General features: G+C 56.6%; 1 protein-coding gene across 1 annotated transcript; it reads right to left on the bottom strand.

The window, feature by feature from the left end:
• Window positions 1-215: 215 nt before the first annotated feature.
• Window positions 216-24423, bottom strand: SLC45A3 (solute carrier family 45 member 3; the record flags this gene model as incomplete). The annotated part of the gene is made up of 6 exons (XM_084275837.1): window positions 216-682; window positions 814-1079; window positions 2854-3687; window positions 3965-4128; window positions 4297-4372; window positions 24333-24423. The coding sequence occupies 6 exons, from the start codon at window positions 24421-24423 to the stop codon at window positions 221-223; spliced, it is 1893 nt and encodes a 630-aa protein (XP_084131963.1). The 3' UTR covers window positions 216-220.
• Window positions 24424-25813: the final 1390 nt, after the last annotated feature.

Raw genomic sequence — 25813 nt, 5'->3', positions numbered from 1 at the left:
ACCTTTGGAAAGCATCGATGGCCCAGAGCAAGATGCCCCGACGCCTCCAATTTACACCTGAGATTAGCCCTGCTGCATCCCTCCTGCACCCCCACCCCCCCAAGCCCCAGAACCCCCCCAGGGCTCCGGTAACAGCACAGGGAGAGCAGGTACCACGTGAGGGGAACACACACACACACGTGTTGTTTTGCCCCACGTGCTGCCCTTGCGCCTTCCAGCATCACACCGAGTACTTGGCCATGTCACTCTTGTCAAAGACAACTTTGGTCGCAAAGTAAATGGCCACCAGGCCAAAGCCAGCAGCTGACACCATGTAGGCAGTCACCGACTGCGTAAACTGGACGATGGACCCCATGAAGAGGGAGGGGACAACCTGAGAGAGGAGGAAAGCGCTGTCCAAAATAGCCAGGTCCAAGCAGATCCCTCGGCCGGGAGCCACCGGGTCCGACTCTCCCACCATCATCATGAGCGAGACGTCGCAGGAGGAGCTGACACACAGAGCTGAGCTGGCAGCTGGGGCAGAGGAGGAGGAGGAGGAGGAAGAAGAAGAGAAGAGGCTCCCAGCGTGTCCGTTCTGGTAAGGCAGCTTCTGGCTGGAAAGGAGCCCTTTAGAGAAGGCTGGTTTCTTGTCCAATAGAGCTGTGTCTTCCTCCTCTTTGCTCTTATATTTATGCAAAAATACCTGGGGGAGAGAAGGAGGGAACATGAGGAACGAGTCCTTAGGCTGGGGGGCAGAGGGGCCCCGTGGCTTTTTGTCCTCACAGCTCCCTGGCTCAGTGACCCCCGGAGCAGATCCCGGGAGCAGATCCCTACCTGTTTCTCATGATGATACAGCGATGCCAGCGTGTATGGCAGGATCTGGAGTGCAGAGAAGGTGAAGCCTGTCAGGGCAGCTGAGATGGTGACGACGATGACGCTGTGGGAAAGGCACATGACGAAGGCAGCGCCGGGGAAGAACACCACGCTGGCCAGGTACACAGCCCGTGTCCCAAACTGCTTCACCAGCCGGTCCATGATTGTCGAAAAGAAGATGGAGGTGACACACTGGAGGAAAAGGCCCAAACTTCCCATCCGGACACCTGTGGGTAGGCAGAGGTGGTGACAGGTGGTGCCCTGACTGCACCCAGGCTTCACACAGCCAAACACCTTCCCACCTCCTCTCTCCTTCAGTGCCCAGCTCAGTACAGTCCATGTGGAGCGTGGCACAGCCACAAACGGCCACCACAACCACACAGCTGGCTCAGGGAGCAGCGCAGCATCTCAGAGTCAACCACAGAGTCACAAGGTTGGAAGAGACCTTTGAAGATCATCGAGTCCAACCATTCCCATCCTAAGCTAAACCAGATCCCTAAGTACCTCATCTACCCTTTTATTGAACACATCCAGGGAAGGTGACTCAGCCCCTCCCTGGGCAGCCTGTTCCAGCCCTGACAACTCTTTCAGTAAAATGATTTTTCCTAATATCCAATCTAACCCTGCCCTGGGACAGCTTCATGCCATTTCCCCTTGTCCCATCTCCTGTCACCTGGCTGAAGAGACCATCACCCACCTCTCTACAACCTCCTAACACTTCCCAGGGTTGCACCAGCCTGGCTGCAGCTCCCACTCTCCCCCAGTAGCGAATATTCCCCCTGTGTGCTCCTGGGCACCCCAGTCTAACCAAAGGTGCCATGAGAGATGGGACTCCACATTCCTGTCTCTGAAAGGCACTGTCTGTGCCTTCCTTGTCCTGACCCAGGATCTGTCACCTGCTCATGAACCAGGATCCATTGCTACCCGATACCCCAAAACCAGCCACAGAACAAAAGGCACAAGGAATTGTGCTTAAGCCAAGGTAAAGTACACAACATCCTCTAAACGACTAAACGGCTGCCGTATCCGGTAGCAATCCGGACCTTACCCTTTGCAGAGATCTATCAGATTTCAGGGAATTAAAACCATTAACTCTTTGGAGCGAGGCTCATTACTCAGTGCATGTTTCTATGACAGCTGGCACAATGGAGTCCTGACCTGCAGGGAGCTATACAGCACAAGCCTTAAATAATAATTAAGCTCCCTCTAAGTTAAACAGAAGCTCTGCACAAAGAGGCAGTGTGCTGCAGAGCTCACTGAGGCAGGGAGTGGGAAACCAGGAGGGAAAGGTGTGTGGCTGGAAGAGGAGGGTCAGGGAGGTGCCTCTGAGAATAAGAGACTTGGAAAAGGGCTGGGCAGGGAGTCGAGGCTCTGGCACAACGCACCATGGGATGGCAAGGGAGCAGGTACCGTGCTGCTGTGAGCAGCATCTGTGATGTGGATGTGGCAGGTACAGAGCGCTGGCAGGAAGCGCTGGAGAAGAGCAGGGGGAGCTGGGGAAGCAGCTTGAGGGCTCCCCAGACACCAGTGTGGGATGGGGTCTCCCAGCAGCACGCAAGGGAGATGCAGCACAGGCCATCCTGCCACCCCCCCAACACGTCCTGCTCTCCAAGAGACAGGGAGCACCCTCAACCCTCATTTAGAAAGGAGGGAAGAGGAGTGAAAGGACCCAGCCGCCACAGCTTGCAGACAGAGCCGGATACGTCCTGTTCAGCTCACAACCTGCCAGGACGTTCTGCCACTTAACCATCCACCCCCCCAGGCCAGGTCTGTGCTGCCAGCTCTCCGTGCTTGGGAGCTGGGAGGAGAAAGAGGTGTTTCCCTATTTTCCCACACACTCTGGGGTTTTCCTGACCCATCCACAGAACACCTAATTTCCTGCACTGTTTGGGGTTTTTTTCCATTACCAGCAGAGCTGAGCCCACCCCCAGCCCCCCACCAAACACCCCTGTCCCAGGGAGCAGGTGCTGCAAGGCTCAGAGCAGCTGCCTCGCTTCTCACCTTCATCGTAGTGGCGTCGGGCATCCGTGCCTGGCTTGGCTCTGGGGACGCCGTGGTACAGCCCCTCCCCAACAAAGTCTGTGTAGAACAGCATGAAAGTCATGAGTGCCATCCAGCTGCAGAGCTCGGCCACGAACAGGCGCCGGATGACCTTGGGGATGCGGCAGTAGAGGCTGTGGAGCCGCGGCAGCAGCGTGCAGAGGTTCCTCAGGGCCTGCACCGCGTGCCGGGCCTGCGGGACGCACGAGCTCCTGGAGAGCTGGCAAGAGCAGCAGGCAGGAGGTGGGGGCTTCTGGGGAGCATCCTTCAACGCTGGGCCATCCAGGACGTCGACCTGGGCAGCGGACTCCTCGGTGACGAAGAGCGTGGCCAGCACACAGCCGAGGAAGATGACGGCGAGGAGGCTGAAGAGACACGTCTCCTGCCCTCCCAGGTACGGGCCCAGAAAGCTGCCGCCCCAGTCGATGGCTGGAAGCAGGTAGCCGATGCAGCCCCCCAGGCTGATCATGAAGGCGTACAGAGAGAAGGCCTGGCGGCAGTTGTCGGGCTCCTGGAAGAGGTCTGAGAGCAGGGCCTCCAGAGGGGTGAAGCAGACCTGCCCACAGAAATCCAGCAGCCCGATGCCCAGGATGAGGAAGGCGATCTCCAGCGGGCGAGGGTTGAGGGCGAACAGGCCGGCCAGGCTGCTGGCGTGGGGGATAATGAAGAGGCTCAGCAGGACTCCCAGGCAAAGCATCCAGATGAAGGGGCGCCTTCGGCCGTAGCTGCTGTGCCAGTGGTCGCTGGCAGATCCAATCAGCGGGACAAAAACCAAGCCAAGGACAGGTCCTATCCCTGGGAAGGAGAAAGGAGCGTGGTGAGGAGGACAGATCTGATGGACACGGGTTTGTAGGCACTGTATAAAACGCCCAAAGCATTTCAGGGACTTGTTAAGCTTCTCTGGGTCACAGCCCCCCCTCCTCCAGACACAAGGCTGCCCTTGATACAACAGCAGCCACCCCACAGGGACACGGCTCCATGCTTTCCCATGCCCCCTGCCCTCCGGACTCAAAGGGCTGGAACCAGCACCTTGAAGATGAAAGAGAGAGAGAGACAGAGAAAAACCACCTACCCAAAACCATGGTCATGAACTTCTCCTCCACACCCACTTCCAGCAGCAGCGGAGGCACGTAGGTGATGCCTGCAGCCAGGCAGACCTCCAGGCCAAACGTCAGGGAGTTGACCAGCAAGAGCTGGGTCCTGCGGCCGTGGAAGAGCGTGCTGCTCTGAGCCATGCTGCCCCTCACCCCTTACTGACAGAGGGCTGAGTCGCTCCGGCTGCTGCGGCGCTCCCAGGGATGCCCCACGGGCTCAGTCTGGAGCTTCCCTTCCCTGTCTGCTGGACAGATGCTGCCTCCCATTTTTAGCAGCGGTGAATGAACCGTTTTTTCCTCTTCCTCTTACTGCAAGATGTGGCCCCAGCAATGCCGAGTCCGGGCCGGCAGGGATCTCACTCCAGGCTTCTCCTTCTGCTCACACACTGCGGGAAAGAAGTGAGAGCTTGTTAGACACAGGGTCCAGGGCAGGGGACAGGGCTAAACCCAGGCACCACACTGACATGTCATCGCTGAGGGAGATGGCCTGCATCCCAAGAGGCTTGTGGGGAATGGGAGGATGAAGAGGGAACACCTGGCAGAGCAGCAGGTTGGAAGAATGAACTACCCAGGTGCCAGGTTTCTCTCCAAGGGGTTGTGACAGGTGAGATGGACACGGTTTGGGAAAATCCAGCCCCACCTCTGGGCTAAGGGGGGGGGGTCTAATGACCTCTCAGTGTCCTGCCCAGCCTCATCTTACAGATGGGCAGTCATTGCAGGCAAAGGATTTAGGGTCCCCTCTCCAATTAAGAGCCCCCTTCAACTTTGAGGCGAGTGCCTGCAGGCACGTGGGGTCATCTCTAGAGACCCCCGGTGCTGCCTAATGACCGGGCATCCTCCCCGCTGCCTGCGGGCTCCCGGGGAAGCAGTTTCACCCAAATCCAGAGATGGGGCACAGAGAACAGATGGTGCCTCTGCAGAGTTTCACAAACAAACCTGACCCACTTTAGCCTCGTCTAACAGTGAACGGCAATTAACTTACTCATTAGTCTGAGTCATTTATTTGCCCTGTAACGTGCTCCCTTCTCTCCAGCCTTCTTCTGAGGGGAGAGGCCACCACATCAGGACAGGGGCTAAGCAGCTAAGGCAAGTGTGAGCAGATGCCTCTTAGTAACCTGTTATGTGCCTGTGCTGGTGCTTAGGTGAAGGAAATCCTGTGAGGGTACCAGCAGCTGCTCCATCAAACCGCTGTTCTGCCACAAGCATCTCGGGGAGGAGGTTTTAGCTGTGCTGGGATAGGCAGCATAGGTCAGGAAGACATAAAGCTCCCACACAGAGACTGATTCAGGAGTAAAACTCATTCCTGCCTAATTCTCAGGACTCCTGCCTAGCACTCAGGCTCTGACTTCTCACCCTAAATGAGCCACCGTTGGGTTCCTTGGTGGGACACGAGGCATCCCAGGTCCCACTTCAGCTTAGCACCCATTTCTGTTCCCCACACATCTCTCCTTCCTGCACAGATGCTTCTGCCCCCCTGCTCCAGCACAGCCCCTGAGTGCTTTGGGTGCTTTGGAGGGAGAAGGCTGAACAGAATGTGAGACACGCAGGTGGAGGAGTTGATCTGCTCCCTCCCTGACTGCAGGGAAGCTGTCGCTGCCTGCACACCCCTCCCTGTGAGTCCATCAGAGGAAACAAGGTGAAAACCTGGTTTTGCAGCCTGCCCCCCCCTCTAAATCCTTTACCTAAATCCTTTGATTACGAGGTGGAGGAAGAGACCCCTATGGAGAACATCTCCAGGCCAGCACTCGCCTTCCCCCTCAGCAGCTGAGGGGACCGGTGCTGCTGGCTGCAAGATGTGACGTGTGTAACGCAGGAGGAGCTGCTGACCCGGTGGTCTGCTGGGCCACAGCCTTGCCACAGCCACCCTGAGCAAACTCTGCTTTATCACCAAACCTGGTGCAAACGAGGGTTCTCTGACTGGCACCCGTGTTTGGCCCCCATCACCAGGCCAGCGTGAGCAGACAGGCGCAGGCAGGAGGGTCCCTGCATCCTCCCTTTCCTCTGTCTCCCCATCAGCCACGTAACCCGCACGGCGATGGAGACCGGGTGAGGCTGCCCGTGTGGCCATCAGGGCTTCCCAAAGATGCCAGGCTCCCCCCTGCCTGCTGCTGCTGCAGAGGAGAGGCACCACTCCCCAGGAGCTGACAGGCTGCCAACCACACACCATAAGCACTGATTTATTCTTTCCTTCCAGGATCCTTCTACCTTCCCCCCACCCCCCCCAACCCTCCACACTCGCTCAGACCTTGACTGTCACAAAAGATGATAACTCCTTTTAACCACAAACGTTCAAATGACTTGCCCAGGGTCAAATAGCAAGCTAACAGCAAAGGGGGAACAGCAACAGTTTTCCTTTCATCAGTAGACAGGGCTTCAAAGGAATACTGGAGGCCCCAGAGATGCTCTCTATCTGCAAGGAAGCGACTGGGGGCAGCAACCACCTTTCTTAGATGTGGGCTAGACACAGGATGTCTCAGCCTTGTTCCTTTAATGGGTGCCCAGCTGGCTGACAGCCTTGGGATAGGAATTTAAGCTCCAGCAGCACAAGCCTCAGTGCTGTTAGCTAGATGAAGCAGACTCAGGAGCCAAAAATTAACCGAGCCACCGCCTCTCTGAGCTAGACATGGAAGGGAGATGTAACATCCACTGTCTGCTGTGGTCCAGGGTCTGTGGAAGGGTTAGAGGGGACTTATCCCAAGGCAAACCCCAGACTGTAAGTAAAAGATGCCTCACACGCACACATGGAGCAAAAATTGGGTTTCTTCCCTTTTATCTCAGTGACCGGGGAGGGAAGAGGAATCTGCACATCCATCCCCCTGACTGCCTGAGAACTCCAGGTCAAGGCAGAGAGGCTGAATTTCTTATCAGTGAGAGAAGATCTGTCTCTTCCCCCTTCTACTCTCAGAGGGGTTCAAGGGAAGACTAAATCCCAGTGTAGCCAGAGGCAGTGCCCATGCACAGCCAGCAGCAGCCAAGCTGTAGACACGGTTGCAGCAGACTATGAACCTTTTCCTGTTCAAACTGCATTTTGCCCCAGTATCCACCAGCTGCTTTTGCTCTTTTGCTCACAGGACACAGGCAGACAGCTTGGCTTAGCTGGGAAGAAATGCCAGCATGGGCTAGAAAAACCCCTGGAACTCCTGATGGGTAAGGATGGGGGGCAAGGGGATGGAGAAGGAAGGCTCAGGAGCTAAGGAGAGAGGATGGCAGGACTCACCTGCTCCAGGCAGAGCAGTGACAGGCGATCCCCACGGCTCCAGATCCCCACAGCTCCTCCTGCTGCGCTCCCCAAAGGCAGCCCAGGGAACACAGCACCCAGGAAAAGCTACTTAAATAGTCCGCAGGCAGCAGAGGTGGAACCCAGCTGCAGGTACACAGGCACGGGTTTGGTTTCAGGGCCCTCCCTGCCTCCTGATAACACGCAGCGCCGGTGTGTTATTAAGCACCACAACCACGCCCGGGCCCCTCGCCCGCGGGGCTGTGCAAACACGGGCTGTGGGTACCAGCCCTGCCACCCCACTGCTCGCTGGGGGCTGCCACTGCAGCCCCTCACCAGCTCAGATGGGATGTCCAGGGCTGGACTCACCCAAACCCTGCCCAAAGCCCTGCTCGAGTGCCTCACCTTCCTCACTGACCCTCTGGAGCCTGAGAGCCACCAGCAGAGAGGGATTTGGGTTATTGTTTCCCTTTTAAAGGCAGCGAGATGCTCCCTGCAGTGTTGCAGGTAACAGTCCAGCTCTAAATAACAGTCCCAGCAGCAGGACAAAGGGCTCCGCTTAAACCGCCCGTCTCCTCCGGGCTGGTCTGTCTGGCAGGCTGTGTGGGAGGACTGGTTTGGGGCTGGTGCTCTGGGACTTTGTCCTGATGTGGAAGGAATTCGGCAAAATCCAGCTGGGAGAGCTGGGACTAAGAGCAGCATCTGCACATCACAGCCCTGTGAGCTGGCAACAGCCTTTGCAGCCCAGGGGGGGTCTTGCGATGGGGAAGGGGGTTGGTGGTCCAAAAAAGCTGCATGAGAGCAGATGCTCCTTACTGTCTGGCCTCAGTTTCCCCAAAATTTTACAACAGGGACAGTATTTCTCCCTCCCTTTGGAGCCAAACACCTTGCCAGGGAAAACAGACACACACCCCCACCCCCAGAAAAGGGGGCATGCCAGCCCTTCTGTGCAAAGTTCCTGCACAGAGAAGCAGAAGGGACCCACATGTGGGGCTTGGTCACAGCTGCTCACCGAGCTGTCGTGCCACGGGGCCATCATCTGCTGCTGAGCGTGAAGGCTCCGTCCCTGCCCTCCCCCGCAGCCCCTCGAGGAGCAGCAGCGCATCTTTACACCCCGGGTTTCTCTTTCACTTGCAAACCGACCTTTTCCTTCCCTTCCTCTGCAGAGAACCAGCAGATCAACCCCGAGAGGCTGGTTGGTTCGCCCGGCAGCCAGGGAGGAGGCGGGTCCGGGGGCAGGAGCAAGGCAGCACCGCGGACACGGGCACCCCAGGGACCAGAGGGCTCGGCACCCACCTGGGCAGCACAGCTTTGGCTCCGAGGACTGCAGCTCCTGGGGTCTCCTGCCCTCTCCCTCCTCCTCCTCCCCCTTCTCTTCCCCCCCGGAGCCCCTATTGAGGGCAGGGAGGGGGTCAGGAGTGTCTGCAACTCACCCAGGAGCACTACCGGGGAGCAAGGCGAAGGAGCAGGGATGGAGGCAGGAGGGCAGCTCCCCGGGGGGGTCCATCTCTGAAGGCAGCAGATGGGGTTCATGCGTTTCCCCCCCCACCCCTCCTCAGCACCCACACTCCGGCACAGAAACTCTGTGCAAACACCTCCCTGTGCTGGGTGTGGGGACGCAGCGAGGCCCGGCGGGAGGAGACCCCCCGTCTGAACTGGGGGCGAGGGGGGGGATGCACCGGAGAGCGCGGGGGGGACACGCAGGCAGCTGAAGGTACCAGGGGCTCCTTCCCCGGCGCGGCACCAGCACCAGCACCAGCCCCAGCCCGCAGCTCACTTCCCGCTTCCTGCCGCCCAGCCGGGGCTCTGTGCGGGGGACTTTGCACCCAACCTTTCGCTTTCAGGAGCGGCAGAACCCCGAGGAAAGCACCTTGAGAGCGGGGTGCTGGCGGGCACATGCAAGCAGAGGCTGAAAGAAGCCGCCTCCTCCTCCTCCTCCTCTTCCTCCTCCTCCTCCTGAGCTCCCCCAAGCTCCCCAGCACAGCATCCCACGGGTCCCCAGAGCTCAGGCAGGATGGAGGTGGAGGGACTGGCACTTGGGTGTAGTTAGGCAGCCGAGAAAAACTCATGTCTTCCTCAAACACCCATACCCTGCCACTCCACGACCCTTCTGGTCCTTCCCATGGGCTCTGAAGGGATGAGGGATGCTGTTACACGTGGTAGCAGCCTCTCTGATTTACACGTGGCTCAGCCAGCTGCTGCAGTAACGATGGGGTGATGGAGAATTCGGTTCATCAGCACCTTGCAGCCTGTGACAACCCAAGCCTGGGAGAAGACAGGCAGCGCTGGGTTTCCAGTCGTAACCCGTCCCAGGGACCCTTTCCAAACCGTATTAATTCCCTACTCCCTGGAAAGCCTTTGGAAGAAAGGGTGGGAGGCAGCAGGAGCCCTGGGGAAGGGCTGTTCATGCCGTGCCAGGTCCTTTCACAGCCATCAGCGCCCATTCACCGCCGCTGAATGTGACAGGCACCATGGAGAATAGCTCTGGCAGGCCTGCGCCGGGTGAAATGGGAAACTCCACCGACCTCTCCTGACCCTCTCCCTTTTCCCCCCTTCCCCCCCCCCCCGCCTCCTCCCTGCCCAAATCTCCTTGACCCCGTTCACAGCACAGGGAGAGGGGAGCGGTCATTAAGCGGGGACGGGAGGAGGGCGATTTGTTTAGTCTCTGAATTAACTCTGCGTTTCCTTTCAGGCTCCATTATATCGGCCTCGGCAGCTCGGCTGAGGGAAAGAGCAGCGGCCGGTGGAAACCCCCCCAGGCCCCTGTGAGATCCCCTCCCTCCCCCTGCCCAGGGCAGCATCCAGCAGCCCTGACGCCAGGATGGATTAATCCAGGACAAGTGCTAGATGATGCTGTGGATGCATTGAAGGGCCAGGTCCCCACGACACCTCAGGAGACTCTCCATGCAGTTCGGTGCAAAGGAGACGTTTGGCTTTCTCAGGACCAGAGGCTGGTTCTTTCCTGCCACACCATGATTGCTTCCCTGTGGCACCTACGATGCCATCATCCTGGTTTCAGGGCTGTCCAAAAGCCAGAGCCCAGCCAGGCCCGTGGGTGCTCACTGCACACCAGAGCTGAAGGCAGCTCCCTGCTGTTCTGTGACAGGGAAGAAGCCAAATGAAGAAGCAGCCAAGTTTTATGGCTGATTTTCAGGGGGCTTATGTGGGTTTTGGCTGGGACAGAGCTAGGAGGGGACACAACCAGGACAGGTGACCCCCATTCCCAAAGGGACAATCCATACCCTATGGCATCATCTCAGCACATAGGGCTGGGGAAGGAGGAGGAAGGGAGAGACACACACAGAGAGATGTTCAGAGTGATGGTGTTTGTCTTCCCAAGTCACCGTCACGCCTGGCAGAGCCCTGCTGTCCTGGGGATGACTGAACACCTGCCTGCCATGGTGAAGGAAGTCCTCATTTCACTTTGATGTGCACAGCTCTTGCTTTACCTATTAAACCATCTTTATCTGAACCCCCAAACTTCCTCACTTGCACCCTTGCCATTCTCTCCCCCATCCCACTGAGCTGACAGATGGGTCAGCCCACAGCAGGGCTGCATCTCCCCCTTTCCATGGGTCACCAAGCCACACCGTACCCATTCAGATGCTGAGCAAAGTCTCCCACACCCACCAAGCCCCCACCACCCCTGCCAATGGCTGGGGCTCACCACGACAGACCTTTGGCCCTCCTGACCTGGGAGGCTGGTTAGTCCTGCGGTTAGTTATCAGGGTTGGGCTGCAGAAGCCTTGGGAGGAATTTCTTCCTCTTGTCAGTGGTTCCTTTGGGTAAAGGTGCATCTGAGAGGGTGGGCGACTGCTGAGCGTGTCCCACGTTTCACAGCCACAGGGGTATGTGAATCAGGTCAGAACGTCCCGCAGTCAGCAGCTGGATAAAGCAAAGGCACCAGGAAAAGGGAAATGAAGGTCCCTGTGAGATGGATGAGAAGGTCAGAAATGTTTGTTAAGAACAGGATTTAGGGAAAGGAAGCCCTGCCAGGCTGGCACTGTCCACGCTCTGCCCACCATCCAGATGGGATGCTTGCCAGGGCAGAGAGAGCTCTGTCCCTCTTGCCCTCCACTCTGCACATCTCCTGTATTTCACACTCCTTTTGGGAGCTGTGCCAACAGCTCCAGGGAGCTCAATGCTCACCCCACAACAGGAACAGCAGACAGACAGCAGGACAGCCCAGGGGCTCCACTGACCTCCTGTCCCACAACCTGCTTCTTCCTTTGGCAGACAAAGGACTTGCTCCTGGCAGCAGCCTTTCTCCCAGGCTCTGGCTGCCCGAGCTCCCACGCCTGCCTGTTTGACCAGCAGCAAAGAATGGCCAGTTCCAGCCCTTCCTCCTCCTCCTCCTCCTCCTCCTCTCCCCTGGCCATTACAAACAGGAACCACCTGTCTGACTAAGGAGGTTGCTGACTCAGCAGTGGCCACGCTGATGGTGTCAGGGGCCAGCTGTGCTTCCCAGAGGGACAGACATCAGCCCAGCGTGTGCTGCGATGCCAGCGGTGTCACTCGCTCCCAGCAAGAGCCATTTCCACCTTAACCCTTGTCCTAACCCTGTGTTCCCCTTGTCCCATCTCCTGTCCCCTGGCTGCAGAGACCATCGCCCACCTCTCTGCACCCTCCTGGCAGGGCAGGGGAGGTGGGGAGAAGGTCTCCCCTCAGCCTCCTCTTCTCCAGGCTGAACACCCCCAGCTCCCTCAGCTGCTCCTCAGAGGATTTGCCCTCCAGCCCCTTCCCCAGCCTGGTTGCCCTTCTCTGGACTCGCTCCAGGACCTCCCTGTCCTTCTGATGGTGAGGAGCCCAGAACTGGACCCAGTGCTTGAGGTGCAGCCTCACCAATGCCCAGTACAGGTCATGATTCCCCTCCTGAACACGAGCAACACACCCAAAGCCCCGGCGTGCTCAGCCTCCACTCAAGAGCTTCACCCCTTCCAGCCACCCTCTCCAGAGCCGGCGTCGGGGCCACCATAAACAACTCAAAGCCTCAGACAAGGTTGGCTGGCTCCACAGCCACACCACAGCTTTGTTTCCCTACAGCATGCCCCAGGCTCCTGCTGTTATTCAGAGGAGGAGCCCCCACAGCAGCCCGTGTTCAAACACTGCGCCCATCAGCCCGACACTGGGTGGGAGTCACCCCCCCTGCTCCCCCACCACCACCTGTTTGAATATTATTATTTTTACCAGAAGAATTACAATGTAAATTGAACTGGAAAGGGGGGGAAAAACTAAGCCCCCCTCCAGGTGCCCCCCTTCTCCTCAGCGTGGTAACGGGCACAGATTATATCCGGCACCACATGACCGGGCCCTGTATTTATATGTCAGCCTGTAAAACCCACCCTGCTGAGCTGCCTTTTCTCTGCCTGGGGCTGGGGGCTTCTGCTATGCATCTAGTCAAACAGGCCCACAAAGGGGATTAAGGAGAGCCCCTCAGCCCTGTGGAGTAATCCATCAAATTATCCCGTGTTGGCGTTGCTGTCCTCTTCAGAGAAAGGGGGAAAAAAGGGGGAGAAAAGAGAAAAAAGAAGAGAAGAAAAAGAAAAAAAAAGTGAAAAAAGAAAAAGAAAAAAAAAGGGGGAAAAGCAGCAAAAAAAAGCAGCAAAAATAAAAAAGCAGCAAGCCCTCCAAAGGCTTTTAAAGGCCCTGGAATTACACTTGAGCCTGAAACACTCCACCCAGCTGCTCCAGCCCGCAGCACAATGGGCTGGTTGTAAAGGGAATACCGGGAAGTGAGGAGAAAGGGACGGGCCCTGTGGAAAAGGGCAGCAGCCTCCCCATGCGTGAAAGTTCCACAGGTGCCTCAGGCTGACCTCCCCCCCACCCATCCCCGCTCTCTGGACCCCGCAGCGGCACCGGCCCCGTAGCACCAGGCTGCACGTCCCACACACCCATCCCCTGCAGATGGAGGGTCTGGGATGAGTTTGTTGTGGCTGGACAGACCCACGGACACGTCCTGATCAGGGTGAGGTTTGGAAAGGCAGAGTCCTCACCCAGCCACAGAGCAGCACCCAACCCTCTCCTGCACTGAGCGGGGCTGGGGTCCAGCATCCCCCTGACCACAGGCTGCAGCACTGTCACCCCACGCCACTGACTCGGTCCCCAGAGCTCAGACAGTCTCTCAACACCCCGCAAACACCTAATGCAGACCACAGACCTGCCACAAGCTCACAGCATCTTCACCAGCACCCACAGGCAAAGCCAGAGACAGACCCTGCTCACCAAAACGCTGAGGCCATCCCCCTGGACACTGAACGTGGGTGTTCCTCCAGTGAGCCCCGACCAAGAGAGTCACACAGGAGCTTTCCCACTGGTCCTCACCACCCTGAGGCGTGACGTCTCGTACCTTGGCGCAGGGAGCACGTGGGGTTTGATCCACGCGCGTCCCGTTCACGGGGCTGGGAAAAGGGGAAGTGAAATTGGAACTTCTTGTTTCCAACCAAAGCCCAGATGCTGCGTAACGGCACCTCTGACTCCACAGCCAGCCAGCTCCTCCCGCCTCGGGCACAGCATCGCTCCAGAGCAGCTCTAGGACGGCTACCCCGTGAGACAGCTTGGTCATTTCTGGCTTTATTTGGGAAGCTGTGACAGTCACGGGGCCAGCTGAGTCTCAGGACCAGCCCTGGGGTGAAGAGGACAGTTCTGATGTCCTAAAAATACCCCAGGGGCCAGAGCAAAGGCCACGGCTGGCACTGACACGTGGCCAGGAGCTCTGCAGAAACCAACTGCCAAAGGCTGGCGAGGTGCAGGGGTGTTCGTTAGCCCAACCCAACCCAACCCAACCCTACCCTACCCAACTGTCTGCTTCTGAAGTAGCAGTGAGGGGGCTGACAAATTTAACCTCAGTGGGAGCCGCTGCCACCTAACACTGAAACCCAACCTCCCCTCATGGTGCCAGAAGGAACCTTTGCCAAGGTCTGTGCAGAGGAAAGAGGGAGGAGAGCAACCAGCCAACGCTCAACACACACAGTCATCCTGAGAGCATCAGGCACAGGGCTCATCCAGTCCCTTTCCCTGAAGAGTTTTGGGAGCATGACCTCGTGCTCTTCCTCAAAGGCTGGGCTCCGGAGCCTGGACACACACAGGACTAATGGGCTCTTTTGTAATCACATGGTAGTTAGTCCATTTTTTCATGGTAATTTTCTGGTCTGCAGTCCCAGTTATTTGTGTCCCTGCCGGAGGAGTTTGATGCTAACATATCTCTCAGCCAGCCCTTTGACCCCCGCTGGCAGGTTGGTGGGTTTCTCCCTCTCTGTTTTCTGTCTCTAAAATGAGGTCATGGCTTTGAACGAGACAAAGAGCCTTTGCAGCGTGAGGAATGGCCCCAAGACAGCTGTGAGGACAGAACCCCCATCAGTCACATCAGACCCCGAGCGCAGGGGAGACAAGCGAGCCGGGCAGCAGCCCGCAGCTCCCCTGGGACTGGCTGGGATTCAACCCCCCCCTTCCCTCCTCTGGGACTGTGTGACTGCTCACATCGGAGCGGGAACGGGCGTGGAAGGGGCAGCCACCCATGGTGGAAGCACTCAAAGGAGGAGACAATACTCCAAACACCATGGATTGGGAGCTGCTGGCCCCACAGCCTGGCCCTCTGGCAGGGACCACTTCCCACCCTGCTTGCTGGCTCCCTGGCTCCTGTGTTCCCATCCCCTCCCAGCTCCTGTGGCTGGTGTGTTGGTACGACCCCACCTGCACCAGACTTAGCAAAGCACCTTCCATCACACCAGCCAGCACCCTCTGCTGAAGGGACAGGCAGACAGCGCGTGTGCAGGGAATAACAGGGCTCCCCCAGGGTGCTCTAAGGTCAAAGAGCATCAGAGTCCCCAGATCTTTCTTCTAAGAGCAGCAGTTTTACGTGCCTGAGGTAGGAAAAGCTGCTCAAGCTCCCACTCTGCACTGGTGAGGGTCCTCTGATCACTGCTGGAGCAGAGAGAGTCTTTTCCTTATCATCACAGACCAGTCATGAGGCCCCAGCCTGACAACATGAGATTCTGTGATCTTACATCTGCCCCAAACTGCCTGGATGGCAAAGATGAGGCAATCAGATTTTATTTGCAAAGCCAGATAAGTTTCAGTGGAAGAGGCTTCATGGGGAACTCAGTGGCCTTTTCCTTTCCCCATCCTCCCCATCAGTTTAACATGTCACAGACCCCAAACACACAGGGGTCCAACACAAGTGCAGAGTGCACAGCAGCAGCGTGGCAGCACCCAGAAGGGGACTTTTCAAGGGACAGGGCTCCAAGCTGCTGCTTCTATGGGAGGTGAACAGAACGAGACCCTTTCACCACCCCATCACCCCGTCTCTCCTTGCCAACAGGAACCCAACTTCCTTTCTGAGCCCCAGAAAGACCATCAGCCCTAAATCATTAGCTGTTAGTCACTCAGCATGGGGTTCAAGTTCAAGGGCTGCCCAAGGCTTGCAGAGCCCCCTGAGCAGGGGTGCTGGGGGGGGTTGCTGCATGTGGCTGGCTTCTTGCTCTGGGGCAGGGCTGCATCCATGGAGGAGGATGGGCAGGAGAGTGGTGTGAGCACCAAAAATCACTCAGTGCCTGCTGGGAGAGTCTCCTGGAAGGGCAGAGAACAGGAAGCCCGGTGCCTTTCAGAGGCAGGATTATTCCCTCCACGCTGGGCTCCCTCCTGCCCCTATTTACTGGAGTAAAGTTCAGCGAAGCAGAAAGACCTCTGCTGTCCCTGCAGCGTGCTCAGGGCTGCCTTGGGCACACAGCCAGAGCACCTCGGGCAGGCAGGGTGCTGGCTGTGCCCAGGGAGAGCTTATCACCAGCACCGTCCCGTGCCCCAGCGTGTGCTGACCGGCCTCAGCCACAGCCCTCTCTTCACAGGGGGGGAGCTAAGCATTCCCTGCTCCTGCCCAAAGGGCTTACAGCCACTATCACCCTTGGCCACAGACAGTGATGAATGGGAAGAGCTGGGGGACAGCACAACTGCAGGCTGTGTTGGCAGAAACCAAAGATGAAAGGGGCCCTGTTGAGTCATCTTCCCCTGGGGCTGCTGCACCACTGCTCCCAGCAGCACGTTCTCCAGTGATTTGTCCAGTCTGGATGGATGGGGTGGGTGGGTGGATGGATGGATCTCCAGCACTGTGGCTGCAAGAATTTCCCCTGACACAATATCCACGGGCTAAGAGGTTTAATAGCTGGGAAGCATCCTTCCCTCCCTCTGGTTAGCCCCCCCTGCAATTCCTGTGCTCTCCTTTCTATATGCACAGGCAGACCCCTCTCCAGGCTACTTTTAGCTGCTCTCCTAAACCCAGCTTTAGTCAGTCCTCATGGAAAGCCACCCTTCCAGGCCCATTAACTGCTCAGTCGGCCTTGGCTGTAGCACAGCAGCCTTTTGTTCCAGCACTGCTCCAGCTGCCCCCACACACAGGAGTCGTTTGTCATAACCATTCCCAAACACACCTCTGGAGCCCAACAGCAGCAGCACCAGCACAAAGCCCTCCCCTGTCACACCACGAGCCAGTACCTGGTACGCACAGTCGGCTGCTCCGCGCCAGCCGCTGTCCTCTCCTTGCTCCTTTGTGCTCCATCCCTTCATATTTATGAGCTGCCTCTCACCATGGACCTGGGAGGAAGCTCTGCCTGTGACCAAACAGCCCTTTTATTCTGTCTCCACAGCCCTGAGCTTTGGCAGGGGGTTGGACCTGATGGGCTCTGGGGGTCCCTTCCAACCCCTCTGATCCTGTGATGCTGTGACCCTCCCAACTCAGCATCCCTGTGATTCTGTGTTTCTCAAACAAGCAACCAGGCAGCCTCCCTGGTGGGCTCACCCACACCTTTCTGCAGCACAAGGCCAGACTCAGGTTCTTGCAGCAGCAGCACAAGAAACCAAAGAGGCTGCAAGGGCTGGATGGGCTCAGCAGGCTGTGAAGTCTCAGAGGGAGCTGGATGTTGTTTGACTGAGCACCACAGGATTATTGCTGCAGTTTGCTGTCCTGATACCTTTGCTTTACTCTTATTTTCTTCGTGGTGAGCACAGGATCTCCTTTCTGCTCTGCAGCCCCAGGCTCCCAGGAGCACTCACATCACTGGACCACTCCACAGAGAGCACTTTAAGACTTACCCTTGCTATTTATAAGCCAGGACTCCACCATGAGGGTCTCTGTCCCCTTTCTTAGCTGAGCTCTCGGGTTCCTCTTTTCACAGGGACAGTTTTCACAGCCAATGTCAAGCGTTCAGAAACCAAGTCAACACAGAAACCAGTTGACAGCTGCTCCCACACTTCCCATGGCTCCCTTGCTCCACTCCCAGCACAACCCCGATCAGGAGTTCAACAGCACAGCCTGAGCATCACAAGACCCCACAGGCTGACTGTCCAAGGTCAGTTTTAGTCAAGAGTAGCTGCCTTATGCCCAGTGCCCCCCACCTCCTGCAGAAGCCACAGGGTACCACCATATGATGGAATTACTGCAGCAGAAGCAAACAGGGGTTTCCAGACACAACTCTTTGTGGCTTCCATCCATCCCTCTCCATCCCATCTCCCCTCCCTCTGTCCATCCTTACTTTTCCCAAGGTACAAAGCTTTGGAACTAATATTGCCAGGTCACCTCCCACTACCTGTACCTGCTCTCCCCCAGCCCTGGACCTCTTGCTTCTGCTCCCTCAGAGCCTTGAGCCCACCACAAACCTCCACCACTTTCACCAGTGGGTCAAGTGTTTTGCTGTGATGTTCTCTTAGCCAGGGCAAGGAGACAGCAACAAAGAAACCCCAAAGCAGTCAGCTACCACAACAAGACACTCCTCAAACTGCCCCAGCACAGAGGAAGGGGGAGGATAAACACAGAGAGAGGTTACTCACAGCACTTAGAGCTTGTCTGAAGAGCCCTATAGTCTCACTGCCACAAAAGTGGTGTAAACCTCCAAAGAGGCTAAAGGGAGAGGAGCCCATCAGTCCTATAGCCATTGCTGGGTGTGAAACGTGCTTCAGCTGCCCAAGAGAGAGGCACCAGCAGCAATGTCTGCCACGTGTTTCTTCCTGTCCTTCGTGCAAGGTCCCAGCACTGCTCTAGCCTGGGACCTGACCCAGCAGCCCAACAGGCAGCTGGAATCAAACCAACCACCAGCAACACCAAGGGAAGGCCACACAACCCCAGCAGCATCCTGAAGTCCTCTGCACCCACATCACCATCTGCAGCAGCCCTGAGACAGGGAGGAGTTGGGGTGCTGCTGCCACAGGCATAACTTTTTGTCAGTGTAAAACTACAGGAGCCAGAGCCTGAGCCTAAAATAACCTAGTGGATCAGATTATAAAGAATATTTACATTCTGTATATATTTATAGAATATATCCTATATATTAGAATATAAATGTCTAAAGACATTTTTATATATTTATACTTTAGCTATATCTATACTCTAGATACATTTATGCTCCCCTGCTTTCCCAGAGCATCACCCTTTGATTCTTTTGCCTTCCTACACTCCTCAGAAGTGATTTGCAAGCCCTCAGAGCTTCCCATGGTCCCAAAGCAAAAGGCTCTGGGTGAAGGTTTGCTGAGCGATGCTGGGATCCTGCAGACCAGCTGCTGTTCCCAGAGATGCTTTGCAGAGAGACCCAGGCAGCTACAACCACAGAGCAGGTTTTTTAGCCCTGTCACTTCACCAGACAATGGATTTCATGCTCTTAGGATTGGCTTTTTTTCAGTCTGCAGCCTGAATGAAGCTTCTACCAGCAGCTTCAGCACAAAACTGGGCAGCTAAGGTTAGTTTGGCTTCATTCATTTTTAAGAGCACCCACTCACGATGCCATCAGGCACAGGAGTCCACCCATCCTCACCCTGGGTGATCCTGCTCTGGCAGGGGGGTTGGACTAGATGATCTTTCAACGCTCTGTGATGCCCTGCTCACCCCAAACCCCATGGGGAGGCTTCAGCCAAAGAGCAGAGATGTGTAAATCAGCAGGGAAAAACCCAACCCCAACCCTCCCCCCCATCCCCAAACACTGCCACTTGAGTGCTGCAGCGAAATAAACACTTTGGGGGAAAGGTTAGTGAGAGTTTACACCAGACATCCCTCTTTCCTGGGCGCTCAGGCAAAGATGCAGCAGACCACAGGCTGCATCTCCCTGCTCTGGGGTCAGCCCAGCGACCCCAGTTTCTCATGCTGGGGATGTGGTGACTCTCCTGCCCACAGGAGCTGAAGATGCTGCTGCCAGTGGAGTTCGTGCTGTACCTGCTGCCGCTCTGTTCTGTCACAGAGCTGCTCTGCTTGCAGATCACACCACCCTGATCTCTGGGCAGCTTCTCCACAGCTTGTCCTTCTAGCTACAGCTCCCTGTTGGGAAACACCTTGAGGTTCAGGTGCCTCTTCCAGAGGAAAGGCTGCTCTCCCAGCAGGCACAGCACAGGCTCCATACCCCGAGCTGGAGGGCAGCTCACCCACCAGCAGACAGCACAGGAGAAGTCTCCCTACAAGGAGAAGTTTCCTACTAAATCCCAAGATTGGTTTATGCCCTGAAATATAGGGACTTATATCCCCTGTAAAGCTCTCATTTAATTTGCTATTAATTCTGGAGCCTCTTGTGATCCATATCAAGTTTCTAATCCTTTCTCCAAATCCCATAAGCCCAGCACTCTTGGCTTCCACGATGTTTTGTGGTAATAAGTTCCAGAGTCTAAGGCACTGCCTGGAATCCAAGCACAGGGCTGGGAATTTGGCATTCCTGGCTCTGCCACCACAGCCACTCCCTGCTGAGCAGAAGGGCAGCAGCTACAGATGATGCCAGGAAGTCCAGGTAGCATCACACAGACGTTTTTCCAGGAGTGTCCTCATGACTTCAATGCCCAGGTCATTTGGGTACTTTTGAAGTTCTTACTCATGGTGTAGCTACTCTCACGTTACACACACAAGTGCTGCTCTCCCAAACACATACCTACAGCTAGAACAGTGCCAGAATGGGATGTGGTTTGAGCCTGGCCACTTTCTCCATGCAGCTCATGAGGCTGACTGGTCTAGATGACCACCAGGAAAGATGCTCCCAGTACGTTTCCCTTCCATTTCTGGTTTTGTTTTAACCCATAAGCATGAGAAGCCAAGCTCCTCACCGAGTCTGGTCATCACAGTGTAAAAGTGTTAGCTTATTCCAGTGCTTTTCTGCCTAAAGCAGCCATCCAAAGGAAGACAAATCAGCCTTTGAGTTGATGTTTACCACAAATAACTACAGCATTTTCCCACCACAGTCTCTACCCCTGCCAAAGCCCTTATAGGATAGCCCCATTATGATGTTTAGGTACCACTTTTAAGAGGACACCCTCCCCAAGCTCCTGATGTGGTTGAAGGCAGCAGATCTAAGCAGAGCCAACCACCAGCACAATGAAAGCTTCCCTCATCAAGTGCTGGCTTCCTCTGCTTCTGCGGACTCACTGACCTGGCCCCATGAGTCTCAAGGCTTTCTGGAAGTCCACAGTCAACATCACACTTCCCAAACTCTTTTCCCCACTGGATAAACTTTGCATCATGCTTCCCAAACTTTTTTCCCCATCAGATAATCTTCACAACCACCTTTGCATCACTCTTCCCAAGCTCTTTTCCCATCGGGTACCTTTACACCAAGCCCAGTCACTGCAGGAGTCTCTGTAACAACAACCAGCATGGGGAGAGCTCATGCCACATCCACGCCTTGACAGGGCACAGGGAGGCTGGGACAGGTACCCAGCCCAGCTCAACCCTACCTGCTCCCGCTCTGCTTTCCCGAGGAAGCGGGAGGGTGTCCCGGCCGGTGCCTTTCCCACCGCGCCGGGTACCCGAGAGCATCAGCGGGACCAAAGGTGAGGCTGCGACTGCCCCAGCGGGGCGGCTGCTCGGACAAGGCGGCCGCAGCCTCACCTTTTGGTCCCGCTGATGCTCCCCAGCCCCGGAGACACCCCCACCCCGTCTCCTCCCGGCTGCTCTGCCCCCCCCACCCCGCAGCCCCCCGCATCAAGGCGGGACCTTTCCCCGGCACTTCCAACTCCAGCATCCGCATCCCCGACTTGCGGCTCGGGATACCCCCACCCGCCCGCGTCCCCCCGGCCCTCCCCCGGCCCTTTCCCGGCCCTTTCCCGGCCCTACCTCGGCGGCAACCGGGACCCATCCCCGCTCCCAGCTCCGGTCCAGCGCCCGCGCCTCCGCCGCCGTTTAAATGGGCAGGTTCAGGCCCGGCAGGGAGCATGCGCTGCCGCGGGCGGAGCGGCGGGGAGGAGGAGGAGGAGGAGGAGGAGGAGGGGGAGGAGGAGGAGGGGGGCAGGACGGACACACAGACACACACCCCCGGGCCGCCCCCCACCCCATCCCCCGCTTCGCCCCCGCAGCGGGGCTGCCCGGACCCGCAGCGCCCGGAGCGAGTCCCGCCGGTGCCGCTGCCATCATCATCCTCCCCGGGGCTCGGTCATTGGCGGGGACGAGTCTCCCCAATAACTTGCATTTGGAATAAACCCCTGCCGCTTTTCCCGTGGTTTTTCCTTTTTTTCCCTTTTTTTTTTCTTTTTCCCTTTTCCCCCGTTTTCCCCTCTTTCCCCCCGTTTCCTCCCCTTTCCCCCCCTTTTTCCCCCTTTTCCCCGCTTTTTCCCCCTTTTCCCTGCTTCCCCCCCCATTTTCCCTGCTTTTTCCCCCCTTTTCCCTGTTTTTCCCCGTTTTTCCCCTTTCCCCCCGTTGTTTTCCTTCCCCCCTCTTTTTCCCCCCTTCCCCCCCCCCCCCTTTCCTGCTCAGAACTACCCACAGCATGAGTAGTTTCTTGTTTTGTTTGGGTTTTACTAATCTATTCATTACTTGTAATTGCTTGGATTGTATGCAAATGGATTCCATGCTATGGGAAGCTTGTGACCTGGCCCCTGGACATTATTCATGGTAGATGACTGCTTAAAATCACATGGGGAGAGTGTGTGTGTGTGTGTGTGTGAGGGAGAGAAGCAGTCAGAATATATATGCTCATACAGACCTAGAGCTTAGATCAGTATTTAACTCATCTACAGCTGAACAGCTGAACAGGGTCCAGTTCTGGGCTCCCCACGACATGAGGAGGAAAATGGATGTTCACACACACACACAGAGCACCCTGGAGATGGGAACCCTCAGGAACAGCCGCCTGCCTTGAACATCTGCAGCCACAAGCAGCTTCTTTTTTGGGGTTGTGAAGGCTTGTGAGCTGAGGATGGGGCAAAAAAACCACCCAAAACTGAGACAAAAACGCGGTTGGCAAAACCAGCTGCTCTTAAATTAACGTCTGCAAACGCTTGGGACGGTTCCTCAGCTCGCTGGGTCATCACCAGCTATTTAAAGGCTCAGCCCTCTGCCTGGTGATGCTGGGGAAGCATTAGGAAGATCTAGTTATTTTTAATCTTCGCAGGGTCCCTCCTTTGAGCAACCCTGAACCTCTCAAGGTCAAAAAAATCCCATTTCCCTGTCACATTTCAGCTGGGGTCAGCAGGACAGTCTTGTTTTCCCTGCGAGCAGCTGTTCCCTCCCCAAAGTTTGCTGAAAGGACTCGCCTGCCGTGGAAAAAGCAGGGAGGCACCTGCGTGTGTTGTCACTCGAACTGATGAGAACCCGCTCGCTGGGGTGGCTGACAAGGAGAAATGACACTGCTGTTTCCTGCAGAGAACTTTTCTGGCACTCCAGATGTGGGTAGGAGCTGGTTTTAAAAAGAAAACACCCCCTCCACACACACACACACCCTCAAACCTGCCCCCCCCCCCCCCCCCAAAAAAAAAAAACCCACCCCAGCCCAACCAAAGCAGAACAGACCCAACAGCAATGGCTGGAGGGTGAGGCTTGGCTTAGCTTGGTGAAGTGCCAGAGTCCAAATTTGGGTGGGGAGAACTGTACTATCTGCCCCCCCACACACACACCCCTCCCTCTTTCCCAGTCGGGGAAGTTCATGAGCAATTCAATAGCTGTTAGTGCTGTTAGTGCTGGGGTTTAGTTCCTCTCCTCTGCAGCAGAGTGTGTGTCTCTCACTCAGCAGATTCCCAGTGCAGGGAGCTGGAGGAGCTCAGCATCCCAGCGCTCAGCCCAGGACCTTCCCCTCCTCTCCTCCCTGCCCCAGCTCTGACTCACTCTGGCAACTCTTGCTCAGGCACAAGACATTGCCAGCTGTGGTGGTGGGTGCTCCTGGGCTGTTACTAAGAGGAGGCTGTACTCATGTCACCACAGGCCACAGGGACGGGAGGTTTGTGTTTGAAGGGGACAGGAGCTCTGTGGAGCTCTGTGAGCCGGAGAGCGAAGCGGCAGCCCCGGGTTATCACCTGCACTGACAGCAGCAGGAGATGGGGCAGGTCCCAGGGAGCCTGGCTTGGTCTGCCCAAAACTCGTGAGGTTGGTTGGTATTGGTGAGGCTGCAGCTCGAGTGCTGGGTCCAGTTCTGGGCTCCTCAGCATCAGAAGGACATGGAGGTCCTGGAGTGAGTCCAGAGAAGGGCAACCAGGCTGGGGAAGGGGCTGGAGGGCAAATCTTCTGAGGAGCAGCTGAGGGAGCTGGGAGTGTTCAGCCTGGAGAAGAGGAGGCTGAGGGGAGACCTTCTCCCCACCTCCACTGCCACAGTGGAGGGACAGTTGGGCTTGATGATCTCAAAGGTCTTTTCCAGCCTGGTGATTCTGTGACTCTGTGATATTTATGGTTCCGTAGTTGTACTGAAGACAGAATCCTCCTGGAGATGGAGCAGGTTGGTGCCTTTCAGAAGTGGTGGTCCTAACCAGAGGCAGGGGATCTGGGGTGCTAACAGGCAGGTCATATTTTCTAGATTTACCAGAGGGGAAAGTGGCTTTAGCTACAGCTCAATGGGAGATAAGCTTCTGCATCACAGCCAAGAGACGAGGACCAGTGACAGCCAAGTCACGCTTCACTTGAATTCCCAGCCCATCTACTGATGGGCTATAAAAGTGAGGTGCTACTGAAATATTTCAGCCTTCCCATCTCTCCTGTCATTTTCCCTTCAACAGAGCAGTGATAGGTGTATTTACACACCCTGATGGGCACTCGGCAACGTGTTGGCAAAGGCTCCAGTTGGTGCAGCGTATCTTTATTGCCATAATCTCATCAAATTCCAGCCAGATGCTCTGTCCCTCCGGAGAAAGCTGAGGGTAACCATGGCTCCAGCCCCTCCCCTTTCAGCAAGGCTCAAAGCACATCTTTATCTCACCTGGCTGCTGCAGCTCAGGACGAGCTCCGTGCTGAGCTGCGTCTCGTAGCCGGTACAAGGAAGGTGCAGGGATGCTTGGGCTCTTCCACATGGATTTCCTTCTTCCTCTCTGTAACACTGCTGCTTTCACTTGCTGCCTCTTGCTCACGAGGGTCAGGTTCTTTGGGATGAGGCCATGGGTTTTCCCCAGCTGACAGCAAGGTGTGAGTTTTACAGAGATAAAGAAGGGAAAGAAAGAACCAGAACTGCCCCTCAGGAGGAATAAGCACTGGAAGTTCCAGCCAGAGAGGGGGAGAAGCTGATGGTTTCAGAGCCTGTTACACATTTACCTGCTGTGGGGCTTTATCCTGGCAGCTACTGGGGACCTTAGTCCTTGAAGCACTTTGGCAAGAGCCCCATGGGAGCTTCTGTGGGGGTGAGCAGCTCTGGCAGTGCTGATCACAGGCGATGTACCCACACAGGGCAGCAAGAGCCTGGCGCTGTTTGTCCTCCTGGTTTCTGCAGGTCCAGTCCTGGGCTTGGAAACGCACATAAGACTCGTGCTGAAGCAGGACTAGCTGGTTCCAAACATCACAGGCCTGGGCCACGGTGGGAACCTGCAAACCAGATGAATTTATCAAGCCAGGGAGATCCGGCACCAACCGCCGGCTCAGCTGCTCGTGCCCGATTAGATCGGAGCACAGACTCACCCTGGGCTTATCTAAGCCTCACGTGCCGGCCCAGCAGAGCTGGTGGTATCTGCTAAAACACTGACCCATCCACTGCACCACCCCACGTGGCAAATTAAACCAGGGCCAGAGAGTGGGAGAACATCCCAGCTTCACCTGGGGTGCAGGGTGTGCTCGGAGAGCTCAGCCCCTCCCGCTGCAGCCCCCCAGAGAGGATGCACCCTCCTGCTCTCTGCTACAGAGCTTAACCTCGCTGCACAGGGGGGGTTCAGGGATGCTCTGGTTTACCCTGCAGCCACAGCAGCCCCGGGTTGGCCAAAAGCAGCTTTTAAGCCCGTTGCAGCGCTCAGTTACAGAGAGCACCCTGAACTTGGCAGCAGACTGCTGACTCACGGTACAAACCTTCCACAAGCCGAGAAAATAAGCCCAGCCTCAGCACCCCACCCTGGGAGGCTCGGGGAGGCTCTTCCCAGAGCACTCGGATGCCGAGGTGGAAAAAAAGCGAGGCGGGAACGTGCTGTGTGGTGGAGCTTAGTGCTGTCACCTCCCCAACAGGGCTGGGAATTCACATCCAGGGCTTTTAGAAGGATCTTTCCTGACAAGCCAACAGTCCCGGGGCTCTCGTGCCAGGCGGGAGCGATGCTGCCAGGAGATGGGGTTTGTATAATCGTGTCTAATGCACCTTTAAAGAGAGAAAGGCAGCAGAACAAACAAGAGCAGCGCCCGGCTGTGCGGGCTGTTTATGCTGGAGGTAGCTGGAGCAGGAGGCTGCACTTTAGGGCTTATCTTCCCTCTGCCTTTCTAAACAGGAAA

Source organism: Gallinula chloropus, assembly GCF_964237585.1.
Source record: "Gallinula chloropus genome assembly, chromosome: 27".
Taxonomy (NCBI): Eukaryota; Metazoa; Chordata; class Aves; order Gruiformes; family Rallidae; genus Gallinula; species Gallinula chloropus.
Note: the sequence above shows the minus strand (reverse complement) of the source record. Positions and strands in the feature narration are given on the sequence as shown.